We start from the raw sequence: 17,923 nt of genomic DNA on the forward strand, positions 1-17,923 counted from the left end.
TTTTTAATGATTGTTTCAAGGTAAACTGATGATATAATCAGTGTTATTTTCAACTAGACAATTAATGCCTTATACTATTATATACATAATATTTTTGAATTATATTTATTAAATATTATTTAGAGACAATGCTATTTAGTCTGTAGCTGAATAAGACTTTGTCAATGGATGTAACATGTTTTACGACAAATAAACAAATTTATTATTATTATTATTATTACATGCGTGTATTTTGATATACAACTGTTTTGTTATAAACTTCCACACAGTTGTCTCCACACTGTCTTGTGTGTATTGTAACCTTGTGTCACACGTGGGCGGGTAGCTCACCTTTGCTGTCTGGCAGAGCCTGTAAGTGTTGAGGGGGGGCTTGCTTAAACTCAGGGTCCCAGATGGGAGAGTTCGCGATGTAGATCTCTTCCTCCACCAGCTGCAGGAATCTGGACACAACAACACATGCATCATTTCCTTCTCTGTCGGCTACATTTCTTATATGAGTTTTTCAGTTTAATAAAACCGTAGTAAAAACAAAGAGTCATACCATTCAGCAATCCGTAAATTTAGAGTAAAGCACTCACAAGCACCTTACAAGTGCCTTACTCCAACACCTGCTCTGAGGAACTGAGCCACTTCTCTTTTCCTTTTCATTTCACAATGAAAATATTCAAGAAGACACGATACACAAGACATAATAATATCTTCCGGTTCAAGTTTATGACTCATCGAATTAGCTTCCCATTCTTTTGGACATATAATTACAGTTAAACAACCCAGCACTGATAACACCATAGGCAACTTTCTCTTTCAAAGTCTAGGCAGGCAATGGTCACTCTGCAAATTTTCCGCTCCAATAAATATAAAATGTTCAATTAATTATATTTCTGATAATTTTATAGTTTTTTTTTAAATCAATCTACAACTCCTTTCTTTTCTTCATTTTCAAACAAAAGGAACTTCTGTATTTTTTATTTTAATAAGGAATATGTTTAATATGTATAAATTATTTTAACTTTCATTGAAGGAGGAGCTCTTCTTATTGGAAAAACTATTTTCCATTATTTGGTCAAAGAAAATTATTTTAACTTGTTCATTATTATAAGAATTATTTATTGCTGAATTAATATAATTAACATTACTGTAGATGTATTTATGTAAAACAATATGCATGTACAGTATGTTTAGTAAAATCAAAATCTTTTTTTAATCAAATTTTCTCCCTCGTTTAGCAATGCTAGAAGGTTAGATATAGTTATACATATACTGCAATGTAATCAATGCTTTTCTAAAAATAAATGAGTTTTGAATTTGAATTTTGAGTAACTATGAACCGGTCAATACTATTCTTGAAACAGAACAACACTCAAAATCAATGTGTCTTTTCCACCTCTAAAACTAGGTGGATTAAATTTAGAGTATGTTTCACAAATATTATTGCAATTTTCCCAAACTCAAAAATATTCCAGGAAACTTTTCCAATTTTTCACTTTACAAAAACCTTATGCTATTAAAAAAATAATTAGCTAAATTAGTCGAGCCATTCTCGAGTTCAGTGCTTATACAGCCATAAAAGTGAATTTCACTCATTTTCACTATATGGATATAGGTTTTAGAACAAGACATGCCATTTATTTTTGAGTTTCTCCACCAGCTCTTAAAAATGAGGTTCTTTCTCAGGAAATTACAGATTCAACCTCTAAATTCAGTTTATGGAAGGTCACCAAGTGGAGGCGAACTTGCACTTAGCCCTGTAAGAACCTTAGCGCTGCTTCCGGAGTGACAGGATATTCAGGATGCGTAAGGTTAGGGGGTAGGGGACACCTCGTATTGAGATCCATGAGGAAGAATTAGAGCACTAATCTCAAAGTCATGTCTCCCCGGAAGAAGGGGAGGCCAGCTCTGAACCAGCCTCTCCAGTCAAAGCAGGCAGGCACACCCTTGTTGAGGCTAGCAAGAACCTTTGATATTTAGGGAACGAACCCCAACATCTCCAACAGTCATATCTCGCAGTAGACTAGACCTATCGAATTTGCCCATGAACCCCAGAATCTTGACATTTGCAATTAGTGATGTGCCGCTCCTGGACATCCATAAGGTTGCCCAGATTTAAGTGACACATCAGTTTTTGCTGAGCCCAAGTGCTAGGTTCAACTGGAAGGTATAAACAGCCAGAAGTGATCCCTGCTGGGAAGAACTGACGACTTACTTGGGGAAGTGCGTGAGTACGAGGACTCGCTTCTCGGGTGGCATCCTGTCTCGCTCACTGTGACACTTGTCCATGAGTTGTCTGCGCACCGAGCGGAACACAGCGCGTAGCAGCGTGCGCCCAAACACCAGCGTGGTCTCGAAGTGGGGCAGAGAGTCACAGAACACAGGGACATGGCAGAACACCAGCCACCTAGTTACAATAATTCCTTAATTAGAAACAAGAAATTTTAGACGTTCTTTCCTCGTCGTACAAGACTGTGTGTAAGGTAAGATAACATGACTATAACATAGTTCATGCTTTGTAATGAATATCGAAGTTTTAGACTTTCAGTATCAAGAGGAAGGTGAACTGGAGCTATACTCAACATTAACAATGAATCAACCCTTCCCACTATAGATATGTTATGTATCAATTAAAAAAAAAATAATTAAAAACATTATTAATTATTAATAATCCATTTCATCAATTTTGTTCATATATGATTTTTTTTTGCAAAATTTCAATATTTTTAAGACATCTACAGTAGATTTCTCTTGACAAGTCGTGTTAATAGAATTATTCTCATCTAGCTGTCTAATTCAGCACCTTGTGTAGTTCACTTTGTAGGCTGAGATCTCCTCCGCGGAGACCGTCTGTCTTCGTGCGCTAGGAGTCTCAAAGTTCCAGTGGTTGAGGCAGTGCAGTAGCATTTTGGCCAGGTCATACATTGTCGTCCATTCCTGTCAAACAAACCCGTGAAGTCCAAATCAGAGTATATAACAGATGCAGTATTCAGACATCATCTCAAATATTAATAACAAAACTATAGCAAGGAATAGTGCGGTAGTAGCCAGATCTAATATAAATAAACATAATGGATGATACTGTTGCTATGGTGAGGAGGGTTGATTTAATACGAATGTTGAGTTTAGCTCAATTTCACCGCACACTTAGCGCAGTGTGATATCTTGTGAAATAGAGCTTAACTCAACAATCGTATTAAATCAATTCTTCCCATCCCTCTTCATCAAAACCAGCCAGACCTCTTTGTCAAAACGATGCAAAGAATTTGTTTTTAACTTCTTCGTCACCGACTTTTCTTGTATCTCTTCAGACATGAACTTTAGATTCCAAGAGTCAAGTCTGTGACAGTATCATATTTTAGATACTGCACTAAGCAGAAGGTGAAATGGAGGTAAATTCAACATTCATTGCTGTTGAAGACTGCCAGTTTCTGCTACGCCAGTGTGGGTACGCATTTTCCACTACACTCCGGGCATCTTGGCAGTTTGCAAGTTTTAAATTTCAGAGGACTTTAATGGTAAAATCCCTCAGTTAGATTTTTTTTAAATAAGATATATTTTTAATAACTAAACATGGACTCAAGAATAAATAGTTAATTTTTTGTTCTCTCTTGGGACAAGAAGCTTAGAAATTGCACCTAGTCCTAAAAGGACCTTTGCGCTGCTTCCGGAGTGCCAGGATATTCTGGATGGGTAAGGTTGGAGTAGGGGCCGCCTCATATCAAGATCCATGAGGAAGAATTTAGGGGATTAATCTCAGTCAGTCCCCTCAGAAGAAGGGGAAGCCAGTTCTGAACCAGCCTCTCCAGTCAAAGCAGGCAGAGGGTGGTGTGGCCTTATGTCTGACTAGCAAGAGCCTTTGACTCATAGGGAATCCCACCAACTCCAATAGTCATCCCCTGTAGTAGACTAGACCTATCGTTCTAGCCTTACACTTCATAATTCTCGACATTTGCAGTTAGTGATGTACCACTCCAGGACATCCATAAAGTTGCCCAGATTTAAGTGACACATTGGTTTTTGCTGAGCCCAGTGGTAGGTTAAACTTGAATGTGTAAACCAGCCAGAAGTTAACTCTCCTTTAGTGCACTTAAACTCTACATATAGTTAAATTACTAGGTAAAGTAATGTTTATTGATTGTACAATAAAAAAATTAAGGAATTTGAGTACCTACTTCACTATTTTAAATATATTTTCTTAATAACGAATTTTTCAAAATTTTTCAAAACCACTGAAATTGGTTAGAGTTCTATAAATAAATAAATGTGTTTATTTTCCTCGTTTAAGTACATGTGTATACATTATAAATCCTAAGAGAAAAAATAAAACAACACAAAATGAAAATATCTTGCACTTGGGTGGGAGTCATCATCAGCTTTTTAATGTTAAAAACTAAACAGCAAGCTCAAGTTTAAAAACAAACTGAAATTACTGTATACTATTAAAATAACACATCATAATTAGAAAAACCCTACCCATTTTTAATAAAAAAAAAAAACACACATTCATACAGAACAAATATTTTTACTGAACAACTTAATATAAATTTTCAATATTTTTACTCAAGGATCAAAAAATTAGCCTGAAAAATATAGATCTATTAATTTTAATTTCAATTGGAATTAAATTTAAAACTTTTAACTTAAAAACGTAAAACATTTTTGAAATGAGAACAGTTTGTGTTCAGGATGAGACATGCATGTCACGAGGTTGTGAGTCTGTGTACACACCCTGGCGGCAGCGTGACTGAACTTGTACAGGACAAAGTTGGTGATAGCCTTGGCGATGCTGGGACGTTCGAATGGCGGCTGTCCCAGCGGCCCTTCTATCGTTGGCTTTGTCATGTCCACGATGCACTTTCTCAACAGCTGTGCAATAACAATAAACTTGAATAGTACACAAAAATATGAAACACTAAACCAATTTGAAATTGTACTAATTGTTGCATTTTCAAAAAAGGAATTAATTGACCGGCTAATCGGCATAAATTACTTTGTCAGCAACCAACCACATGCGCTGAAGTGAAAATTGATCGATCACTACATCATGTAAACTTACATGATACATTTATAATATGTATCATGTACCAGGCTTCACTGGGGTTGCTTGTGAAATTTCAAGTCTATAACTCATTTCTTTCAGAATCAGAATCATGATTTTATTATCATTTAAACATATTTACAATGCATGGACAATCATCAATTCAATACTTAAAACTTATTCTTACAATTGCCAGGAACACTTGGTAAGGTAAAAATATAAACCAACTAAGTAGGTCTATATTCAAACTAAAATAGTCTATACAGTTTCCAACAAATATCATGAAAATTGTATAGTCTGTATTAACATTAAGATACTAATATTTGTTACATCTTGTTTTTAAATTTTCAGTCTGATAACAATCTAATATCAATGAACAATGCATTATAAAGTTTAGTCACAATATATATCCAATTTTTTTGTGAACGGGTATAACTATATTGATATATTCTCAATGAGTTTTTATTTCTTGTATTATAGAAGTGAAAATCAGCATTGATTCTAAATTGGTCAGTATTTTTATGAACATAAAACAGCAAATATTCTAATTTAAAAAATTTTTATCGCCCAACATATTTTGACATCAAGTTATAAATAAGTAAGTGTAACTTTACACTATTTAGGAGCAAAATACGTTTTGAGTAAAAAGTTGCTTTTTATTTATTCAGTATAAAGTTACTTTTTTGAATGGAAAAATTTTTCCTCCTCTCGACCTATATATTTTACACTGAAGGTATGCTACGAAAAAAAAATGAGATGAGAGAGCAAACAGGTACAAACAAATTTAAACGTAAGACTTAAATGTTCATTTTTGTACACAACAGATAACATTAGAAGTGTGAACAGTGGGCTAATGCTCTAAATAGTTTTAGACAGTGGTTTCTTCACTTCAACTCTTACTTAACCCTTTGACTAGTAATCCTGAAACACATTCCGGAGAGCCCTGCAGTAATCCTGATAGCCGTGCAGGAAGCGCTATGGTGCTAAACAGTTTTCATAATAATGTTTTGTGAAGAATAATCTCTCGCTTGAATACAAATGCGATCTAGCAGAATAAATAAGAAACCGTTTTAAGTACTTCACGTCGTTCTCATTAGATCGCAGTTGTTGTTTTATTTATTTATTTCAAACCCAATTGACGGTATTCAATCAATTTCCAAGTAATCAGCTGCTGCTATTTCTGTGGTGAATACGAGTTGTAATCTCACTTTTATGTTACCGGTTGCCCTGATTGTAAACGTTTTATTGTGTTTACCGTAACTAAACATGGCTGTTACTTACTGATATGTTAAATGGCGGAAGAAAGACTTACAGACGAACTTTTGGCTAAGATGCTCCCCTAAGACTCACTTTTCGGCATTTTCCCATCACCATCCCTGCTACAGATAAGAAGGACAAGCCGAAGAGAGCATATCACGTGTGCAGATAGCTCAGCATCAGTGAGCAGCAGCGCCGGGACACGATGTGCTGGGATTACGACTTTGTGTGTCCGACTGTTTTCGTGCCTTTCATACAATCAAAGAATTCTGAGGGGGCTTGTGTACTGTTACTACCTTGTACCTAATCTGTACCGTAGTATGTTTATGAGAAAATACTGAATATTTTATCTTATTCTGATATTTTGTAAATATAAATACTTCAGTGCATAATTAGACTAGATTCTGTATAATAGAAAAAAACTGTTAAAAAGTTTTATTGAGTGTTTTTTATAATGCATCTACTGCAGTAAACCCAAATCACCTAAAAAAAAAAAACAAATCGAAAATAAAAAAACTCACTTTTATGGCACTCTTATTGACAAAAAACCTATCAGTCAAAGGGTTAAATAAATATTAACCTGTTCCATAAAACTGAGTTCGCTCTGATGTGGACAGTGGTTGGCTCACCATGAACAAGTAATTTATGTACACTAAAGTAATAGTAACAATACCTTGAACAAGTAATAGTAAACTTTCTTGGTGTCAGGGTCCTCTTCTCGGTGCATGCTCATGAATATGTTCTCTACATCAACCACCATACCCAACAGTCTGTTCACTTCCTCCTCTTGCAGAGATTTCAGATGTGTTGTATGAGAGGCTGGAAAAATACAAATTTTATATAAATTATGTTGTATGTCACATATGTGAACATTTAATTAAGTTTGCAATTATTCATGAAATGGTTCTCACCACCTTTGAGTAGACCTCTCTTGCCTGTCTAGAATGGAATACTCTGGAGTCCTTGCCTACCAACAACAACACCACCAACCATGATTCTATCACTCCTGTACAAAATGCCTTCTAGATCCTGGAGAACTATAAATTGATAACCCTCTCTTGCCTCTTTGTGTTTACAAATGTTGCTTACATCTCTCACTCTTTCACTCTTGGATTTACCTCAGCTTTCTATTCTTACCTTTTTATTTCTTATACATTCTCTTTTCCCAGTACATTGGATTAAATTAAATTCAATTATTTAATTGCACATTAAATAATTACAACAAATAATTATGTAATTGTGATATTATGTAATTAGATAATTACATTATCTTTTGTAAGATTGTTACAAAAGTAACAACAAATTGGTTGATCATCACAACTAAACCTCTATTTTTAATAATTACATTTGAAAAACAAAAATGTTATACAGGGATAATTCTCGAACGATTACAGATAAAGCAATAAAACTTGGTACATCATTACTGCACCTATAAATGTGCTTTTTGAAGTAACTACCATATTTTTGTCATGTCAGGGCCCGCTAGGAGTCAGAAGGAAATCTTAAATGAGAGCGTAGGTCAAGTAGTACATCAAATTAAAGGTCTTTATTAGCAAAGTAAAATACCGCAAATCCAACCTCAAAGGGTTCACTCTTTAAAAAATTATGCTGGTTTAAAGTTTGAAACATTTACAATGTAGGTCCTATTTTAGATGGTTTAATATTCTTGTCTTGGCTCAAGTTGTGAAAGTTAAACTTAGTAAATGAATACTGGGTGCAGTAATGATGTACTAAGTTTTATTGCTTTACCTGTAAACATTTGGGAGTTACCAAGTCAGTGTGGCACTCTTTTACACCCTGTATCACTCAACATTTCACTTATACCATAGAAGGTTTTGAATCAATCAAAAATTGATTCAGGGAGATTTTTTTAAATTTGGATTTTTATTATAAAATCAAATACCCATATAAATAGGATACCTCTTTTCATAAAATGTGGGGTAATGATGAGAAAAATTGAATACACTTTTATGACGAGTATTGTGTATGTAGTCAACATTGAATCTGTGGTAATAACTCAGATTTTTATGCACGGATCTTAAAAGCTCATAAATATATAAAGTTGACAATATAAATACTTTTAGGTTATAAGGGGTGACAATTTGTCCTGTATGGAACTTCCATTACTCTTATCAAACATTTATGAGCTGTAAACACTTTGCTTAGATCAGAGGAAGTTCCCCTAACAATAATGTGGTAATTTAAAACAGATTGTATATAGGCATAATATACAACTTTCCGTGTTTCTACTGATACTGAATTAGATAGGATTTTGAAAGCAAATCTGAAAGTACTTAATTTCTTTGTTAAATAATCTATAATGTGACATCCAGTTGATGTTTTTATCAATACTTATTCCCAAGAACTTATGAGTCCCAACTATAGTCAGTCACACTTAGATAATTTTCAGGGGTGCTCCTAGCATTAAAATGAATTATGTTTGTTTTTTCATCATTTAGGACAATTAGGACAAAGGTTTAAACCAATTTACTAGTTCTTCTAAAGTGTTTTTATTGACAGTTCGAGATTTATAAGAGAATTTGTATTAATTAAAAAAACATTGGTATCATCGGAAAAAGTCTAAAGCTTCTTTTAACGTCATCTAGCAAGTTATTAATACATACAGTATAATCAAAAGGGTATGTTCAAGAATGGAGATTTGTGGTAAACAAAATGAGACATTTTGCAATATTGATTTAAATTTGATTGATTCTTCAACAATTGTTTTTTGAAACCCATCACTTAGCCCTTTTACTGCCGGCCATTTTTTTATTGTACCAGTCAAAATTGCCAAGGAGGAAAATCGCTGTTGTGCATTCATTTACAAAAAATGCTGTATCTTTTTTTATTTTTCATTGGATTTGTATGAATTTTTATTTTATTTACTTCGTATATAATGCTGTTTTTTTAAATAATAAAAAGACATTTTAATTTGAAACAAACTCATTATTTAATTTTTAAAATGATGTAAATAAAAAAATAAAAATTGTGTTTGGCATCTGTTAATTTATTTTTAAAAAATTATACTAAAATTATGAGCATAATACTTATGAGCAGAACATATACTACATTTGAAGGTGCTACCTTGAAAACATAGCTGAACTATGAGGATTTTCCCAAAACTGGTAGGCCTCCTCTAGGCCTACCAGTGGAAGTTGAAGGTAAACTTATCTGTGCCACATCCCCCTCACTATCTAATAACTCCTCATTATCTGATGGTAAGATAAAGTCAGGATCGTCATCAGTGTCATCCACATCACTTTGATTGTCATCAATAGCCCTAACACTAATATCAGATTCGTTCTCGGCATCTGAATCTGACAAATTCTGAAGGAAATCGTCACTCAGTTCGTTCTTGCACTTGTACACCACCATCGATTAGACTGTTAAGTATTGTTCCCTCACTCACAGGGAGAGTTAGATGTAACTCTTTTACTCATTTTATCCTTGATCAACAAAAGTAACACTTCAAAAAACTTTCGAAAACATTGTAAACAACAACAATGAACGAAGATTTCAGTAACATAACCCGATCAACTGGTTTTGACAGCTGTCTAGGTAGTTCGTCAATTCTAGTCAAAGACGACGAAAATAGAAATCCAAAGTTCTTCAAATGGCTTCTTTCATTATCCTTTGCTCCTAAACAACCAAAATACTGAATATTTCGGCATTTGAACATAACAGTAGCCAGTAACAATAAAAAAAAAAACAGACGTCCGACATATCGGAACGTCGGCAGTAAAAGGGTTAAGTATGATTCAAGATTCAAGATCTTTATTTGTTGTTAAACATGATTTACATGCAATAAACATCGTCAGTAATATGAATGGCTTAAAAAATATTTAAACTAAGAACTTCTTATTTCAGTTTCCTTAAGCTTCTTTCAATTTCTTAATTTTTAATAATTAATTAACAAATTTAAATAGAGTAACAAGAAACTAACAACAAGAAATTAACAGAAAATATTAACAAGATTAACAGTGAATAACAAAACAATAACAAAAAAGCCTATAAACTAGTGAATTAAAATAATCGAGATAAAATTGGTAAAATTAGTCAACAATTTAAAATAAACTACAACAAATCAACAGTAATGAATGTATTATCCTAATTTAAAATCTCATATCACTAGTATCACTTGCCAAATATTGTTCTATAGAATAAAAAGCTTTCTCTTTAAACCAGGTCCTCAGTACATTTTTAAATTTCACCATGCTGACTGACCAATGCTATTCTTGGTAGTTTATTAAACAATTCTATTTCAATAAATATATGACTTTTCTTTGTTTTCTCTAATCTAACACTTAAAAACATCTAACTTTCCATTATATCGAGTTGGGTAACTATGTACATCCTGTCTTAGCTGATATTTACTTAGGTTTGCCTTAACTCTTAACAAACAATCATAAATAAATAGACAAGGCAGAGTCATTATATGTAATTCTTTAAAAACTGGGTAGCAAGACTCTCTTTCTGGTATACCCTTAACTACTCTTAGTGCCTTTTTTTGCCATAAAAACACTTGCTTGGCTGCACTACTATTACCCCATATAACACCACTCCATACAGTAGATGAGGATGAAAGAATTGCATAGTAAGCTGTCAACAGCATCTCTGAACTTACACAGCTTTTTAATTTACGTAATAAATAAATTACTCTAGCTAATTTTTTACAAATAGTTTGAATATGAAAGTCCCAGCTTAGCCTACTATCTAAATATATACCTAACTGCTTAACAGGTTTAAAATTATTGCTTACATTAAAATCTAAGGGAGAAACATATTGTGTTCAGTTTTGTCATTATTTACTACAAGAGAGTTGACTTTGAACCATTCTTTTGCTCTTTCTAATGCTCTGCTCTGATCCAACATAAGAAGGTCTAGCTGTTTGTTCCTGCTCAGTAGTGTTGCATCATCTGCATATAGAAACTGAATTGCAAGGCATGCTATTTGCAAAGTCATTTCACCGCTATAATGAACAAGAAAGGTCCCAATACTGATCCTTGTGGTACACCAATTTTTACATTACAGAAATCAGATTGGTCATTAGCCTGTACCACCGTCTGCCTTCTACCAGTGAGGTATGATGAAAAAAGTCTCAGTTCCCCATCCTTAACACCATATTGATTTAGTTTTTTCAACAGCAAGTCATGTGGAATGCAGTCAAATGCTTTTGATAGATCTATTAGTGTAGCAGAACATATGGTTTTACATTCAAAACTATTTAAGACTTTACTGACTACTGATTCTACAGCCTTGATAGTATTACGGCCACGTATAAACCCAAACTGCTCATCACAGATAAGACCATTCTGTGATATATATATCCATACAGCTGCTCTTTTATACAATGTTCAAAAATCTTACTAAAAATAGGTACCAAAGATAATGGGCGATAATTGGCTGGATTCCGTTTATCTCCTTTCTTTATATAAATAGGTATCACTTTAATTACTTTCATAACATTTGGAAAATACGTTTTGCTGAAGCATCATGTTGTACAGATATAATAGTGGCTCCAATATAAACATAAATTAATTTCTTTTACAACCTTGTTTGAAAAACCATATATGTCCTCACTTTGAGATGAACTTAACTTATGATATAATAAGTTTTAGTACTTTATCCTTTATAGCTCAATTTCTTTAATAGCAAGCTGTGATCGACACAATGAAACACCTTTGACAGTTCACAGAAAATACCCGCTGTGGACCCGTAACAACTTCCCATTTTGCTTTTGATTTATTATTATACCTGCAAATGAACTTGCCATCTTAACAACCTTTAAAAAATATGCTTGTAGTTTTGTACAAAGTTCAATGTTTTAGCCAATTTATGCAATTCCCTTTTTCTAGCAGCAGAAATCTTTATACCTTTAGTTATCCAAGTACTTGAGATTTCTTAGACTTGTTAAACTTTATAGGAAAAGTTGTACATAATGTAAACTTGTTTACAAAGAGATCATAGTTGGCATCAACTGAATCAAAATACTCAAAGTTTTTAATTCAGATGTCACCTTATCTGAAAACCTTAGTTTGTCTACTTCATCATAGCTACTTTTTATCCTAGTTTCAGAAGACTGATATTCAAATAGTAATAGAATCAACAAAGCATTATGATCAGAGATTGCAATATCTGTATTGATTCTGTAAGAAATCAATAATACTCTAAAATGGCCTGAATATTATTTTTTCTAATACAGAACAATATGTTGAGATATCTTATATGGAAAATAACAAATTACAAACATTTTAACCTAATACCCAAATTGTAAGAAATGGAGTTCCCCAAGGTTCTATTCTGGATCCCTTATTATTTATATGTTACATAAAGGATATGCCAAAGTGCCTAACTAAAATTGAAAATAACAAAAATCAGCTCTGTCTATTTGCAGATGTCTCTTACCTAACTAATCATATCTGCCAAAACAGAAGCTGAAGTAGAAATAACTACATATTTGGAACTTTGAAAATTACAAAAATTTTGCATAGATTGATTTTAAATACAGAAAAACTAACTTTATCACTTTCAGTATAGAAGAACATAGAATAGAAAAACAATATAGAAAACATTCAAGTCCTAATCATCATCATCATCGTCAGACGTTTCCGTTCTCACGGGTCGTCGTCGTACACAGCCTCCTCCACTTTAGTCTATCCTTCCAGGTCTCCTCTTCATCCACCTGTATTTTCTGTAGTCCCCTTCTCTCTATGTCTTTCCACACTTGGTCCTCCCATCTTCCTCTCGGTCTTCCTCTTGGTCTTCTTCCTCCTTCCTCCTTCTCCAGTGCTATTCTAGGCATTCTATTATCTCCCATCCTCTTCACATGCCCCATCCACTGTATTCTTCTTCCTTCCATTGTCTCTTGCAGTGAAACTACCTTCAATCTTTCTCTGGTTATTTCGTTCCTTATTCTATCTCTTCTTGTAGTCTTCTCTATCCCTCTTAAAAATCTCATTTCTGCAGCTTGCAATCTGCTTAAATCATTTTTAGTCCACGTCCACGTCTCTGCTCCATATAATAAAATTGGTTGGAAATAAGATTTATACATCAATACTTTTGATTCTTTCCCAATGTTCCAACTCCACACAATCTTCTTCACCATATTGAAAAAACTTTCCACTCTTCCATATTCTGTTTCCTATCTCTTCTCTTATTGTGCCCCTATCTGTTATGATACTTCCTAAATAACAGAATTCCTTCACCTTTTCAAGTCTTTTTCCTTCAACTAACACGTCTTTGTTATTTCCATCCCTTCTCTCTACTTTCATTACTTTACATTTTTGTATGTTCATCTCTAAACCATATTTCTTCGCCACTTTTGCCCATTTGTTTAACTCTCGTTCTAACTCTTCTTCCCTATTTTCCCATATCATTATGTCATCCGCATATGCTATTGTCTTAAGTTCTTCTGCTCCTCTGTTTCCTTGTACTTCTAGAATAATTTCATCCATTATAATATTGAAAAAGTCCTAATATATTAATAAATGATACCTACTTGGATCAAGTTAATAACACAAAATTTCTAAGTCTCATCATAGACAAGAACCTTAGCTGGGATTTGCACATTGAGGGGACAGTTAATCATATAAATTCTGGAATTTATGCTATTAAAGACTGTCTTATTTGTGCAGTGCACCAATTTTAAAGATGGTTTTCCATACCCATGTTCAATCCCATATTGCATACGGTATAGGGGTGTATGGAGGTCTCAAACCAAAACTAAAATAAAATTCTTTTATTACAAAGAGCACTGTGAACAATGTTCTTTATTTTTACCTCTTCAGAACTTTTACAATTTCCCCTCCAATTAATTTCTCTTGATGATCCTTACGTTTTTTTAAAATTTATCTATAGTAAACACCTTTTTACAAAAAAAAATCCTTACTAATTTAAAAATTACAAAAAAATTTTTTGGACAAAAAATCAGATAATCATGCAGTAGTAAAAGGCTATTAAAATACAAGTAACTTACAATAATACAAACCAAAATGAACACGTACTCTTTACCAACAAATAAAAGACAACATTCAAAAATAAATTACAACAAGAAAAACAACACTTAAATTTTGAAGTTGATAAAAAAGATGCAAAATCTTTGACAATTTCCAGATGATTACTGTCAGAGCTGCAAATTTCAAATACAACTTCTATGCTTTTGTTCAAATTGGGTTTGTATACTGCATTCCTTCATTCACTGAGTTTTCCTGAAGTCAAAGCAATGTTTAGGTCCTTATGGAGAGAAAGTTCGTGGTCTCCATAGCTTTCACCTAGTTCCTTTTAGTGTACATTTCAGTTTCGGAGGAGAAAAATTTACAAGTAGTAAGATCTGGTGGGTAGGATGGATGTTCATGAACTGTGGCCTGTTTATCCATTAGTTGACTGCCACACTGTTTCTTTGCTGATTCTTACAATCTCTTCAACCGCAAAATACTCAGACTAAACCGACGGTCTTTTCACATTACATCTCCAGTTTTATATTGAGGCTCATCCGGGAGCTGAGCCATCTTCAATCTCTCCTTATCCCTCTTGGAATCACTTAAAACACTCAACAACTTGAGTATGTGTTAAACACTCATCACCATATACTTGCCTCATCAAAGAGTTGGCTCTCTGGCTGTCTTTCAAGTTTCACTAAAATATTTTACATTAATTTGATATGTTCTTTCAAGGCACTAAGTTAGTATTTTTCCAATGGGGGGCTGATAAATGGTGTGACAGAAATGAAAACCTTGGCCCTGTTAGAGGTCGGGGTGGCATTCTGGTGGGAATGGAGAGGGAAGATGTCATATGACTGTGATATAGCATCGTACTTGAGGCCCACACTGTTGTCAGTCCAGTTAATTTTTTTACTAGACAAAAAGTCAAAATGAGACAAAGTTTCTGACAAAATTTGTACAGTTTATATTATTCAATGATAATTATGTTTTAGTGTTAACTTGATGAGCATACTTACCAAGAACGTGGGTACAGTTGTGGCATGGATCACTAAAGTTGGCGAGCGGTTGGGTGACATCGACCTTGGTGTTCTTAGGTGGGGGTGCGGGTGCCTTCCACCCGCTACACTTGCAGTCTTCCATCTGGCAAGCGGAGTAGATCGCTAGCTTGAGCAGCTTCTTGTTGTGGGGCCAGTTGTAGACTTGCTGCTTCCGCTGCTGGATGCGTTGTAAGTTGCTCTGCCAAACGGACTGGTCTGCGGAGGGCGAGTTGCCTCCACCTGTGGAGGTGCTCTCCTCCCCTGTCCCACCACTTGTACCCGCCCCTCCACATCCTCCGACAATGCCTCCTGTATCGCTCATGTCGCTGTTGATTTTTTACTACAACAAATTATTTTGACAAAAGTGATGATCAAAATAAGCTCAATTACTAACAAATATCTAAGCCTGCGGTTTATGATATTCATACTTAACATAATTTGACACTGTTAATCCTTTGGTCTTTAAGAGTTATATACAAATATAAGATAGGGACAGATTGGCCTAATTTTCACTGACATCGCTTACATTCGGGAGGCAGAAAACAAGAACCGATCAATATAATGAAATGTAATTTTTACAGCAAGTCAAATAAAGCCTGTTCTTTCTAATAATGTAGTTTTTCTGGATCCCCGGTAAGAAAAACTGTAAAAAATATTAATCTCTGGATAATACAAAATAAGTGCCAAAATCCTGTATATAACTAGTGTATTAAAAATATTTTTTAATTTTTATTTTGAAGCAATTATCCAACTTTTGTATATAGGGATGCATTATGTAAGCAGCCACCAACACAATTGAATCAAGAAACCAAGTTATTAATCGATTAAAAATACCTGAACTATTGAATACAAAAACGTTCTAATTATAGTTATTTACAAATATTAATTATTGTCAGCGCTTTAATGTATTCAATACCAGTATTGTTAAAAATTAATTCAATATTTGTGTAATGGTATGTCTTTACTACAACAGGCAGCCATGGTGATGGCATGTAAGTACAATCGCAATGAACATTGTTATTTTTGTCACAAGCTGTCAAACATGTAAATACTTTAAAATAGTAAAAAGTATCTTTGTAAAGTAAAATTGCACTGATTTGTTTATTACATTTATTAAATACACATAGCCTAGATTTTTATTTACTCATAATTAAATTATTACTTATTTAGATATAAAACAGCTAAACTATACTGTGCTTTAAATACCTATAACGTAATTTGGTTCAAATGTTTTGGTTTCTGTAGTTTAGATAATCATAAATATTGATGATTCGATTGTGGTGGTGGCCGCTTATTTTGCTGCAGACATACAAACATTTTTTCAGCATTAAATTATGCATCTTTTAAAAATAATTAAGTTTTAATTTTTAACATAGCCTATGAGTTTGTGGACAGAAACAAAAGAAAGTGAATAAAAACATTTAATTTTACTTTTTAGATTAAATTTTGTGGGACAGAAATTATGATGTGTTATTTTTTTAGTATTATTTATTCTTTTTTTTTTAATGGACATGTAAGACTTTATATATCGATAAATATTCATATTTCAAATCTTTAAAAAAGAAATATGCTTGCTGCAACTATAGAAACACCATGTCTTTGGAAAAATGACCAGTAGATAGAGGTTAGAGGAATTTCATACATTGAGGGATTTCCTACCTCATGAGGGAATTTTTTTAGGTCTTTCCCACTTTTTTTCTTTAATATTGCAATTAATTATCAACACTTTTAAAGTACTTTCCACTATAAAAATCAACAAATCACGCACAGTACGACTGGTAAACATTTTCAATCTCATTTAATTAGCAAAACATTACATGATAGCATAAAATAGCATGATAACATAAAATATACGATATAGCCTAATAAAACAAGCCTAGATAAATACGATTTAGTAGATAACCTAGAACACACTTTAACACGGCAGACAAACCTTGGACGTAAACTTCCACTAAATGGAGGTCTTAGTTCACAAAATCAACATTATATTCTTCAGATATTTGTTTAAAAATAGTTATTTTACAACTAAAACATAAGAGATGTGTATTAATCCAAGCGTTACAATTTTAGTCCAATTAGATTTTGACATAACCTAAGTTATTCAAAATAAACACAGAGGAAGAACACAACAGATTTTCGTATAATCAAGGCTTCAACTTATCGAAAATACAAAAAGTCAAACAGTTTTAAAAAATCAAAGAAGAAATGCCTTAATATCGTCAGTATAGAATTATAAAATTACAAATTTACAACAAAATTAATTAAAAAACATAAAAACTGTATTAAAAATCTAATAAAAATAAGTTTAAGGTGACTATTAGAATGATAATCTCACTAATCCCACAAAGGTTGCAGTTACGACCTGGTTATCGATTCTAATTAAATCAGTTACTATGTGAAACTATAAAGATGGTTGTAAGTTCTCATTGTTCCACCTATTGAAATTGTGGAAACTCAATTTTTGTCTACCTCCTTCAAAACTGAAAATTTGCTATATCCGTGGTATTGTCGAATACTGTAGAGTTGTCTATTTACTCCCCAGCAGTAGAATCTTGCACCTTAAAGATATTATGTCTACACTTGTGTGTTTTTCAATTCAACAATCCTTTTATTTTGCTTTTAATTGCATGCATCAACGCATTTCCTTATTGAAAGAGTTT

General features: G+C 33.3%; 1 protein-coding gene across 1 annotated transcript in view; it reads right to left on the reverse strand.

Annotated features, from left to right (window-relative positions):
* LOC124361359 (histone acetyltransferase KAT2A) overlaps positions 1–17,392 on the reverse strand; it is a 35,822-nt gene extending 18,430 nt beyond the window's left edge. Inside the window, exons 1-7 of the mRNA XM_046815409.1 lie at positions 17,197–17,392; positions 15,243–15,603; positions 6,960–7,105; positions 4,720–4,857; positions 2,792–2,925; positions 2,204–2,395; positions 331–440 (exon numbers count right to left, since the gene is read on the reverse strand). Coding sequence (XP_046671365.1) covers positions 331–440; positions 2,204–2,395; positions 2,792–2,925; positions 4,720–4,857; positions 6,960–7,105; positions 15,243–15,585 — 1,063 coding nt within the window. The 5' untranslated portion in view covers positions 15,586–15,603; positions 17,197–17,392. The remainder of the gene's footprint in view (positions 1–330; positions 441–2,203; positions 2,396–2,791; positions 2,926–4,719; positions 4,858–6,959; positions 7,106–15,242; positions 15,604–17,196) is intronic.
* Positions 17,393–17,923: the final 531 nt, after the last annotated feature.

The sequence above is a fragment of the Homalodisca vitripennis genome, chromosome 4, assembly GCF_021130785.1.
Source record: "Homalodisca vitripennis isolate AUS2020 chromosome 4, UT_GWSS_2.1, whole genome shotgun sequence".
Classification (NCBI taxonomy): Eukaryota; Metazoa; Arthropoda; class Insecta; order Hemiptera; family Cicadellidae; genus Homalodisca; species Homalodisca vitripennis.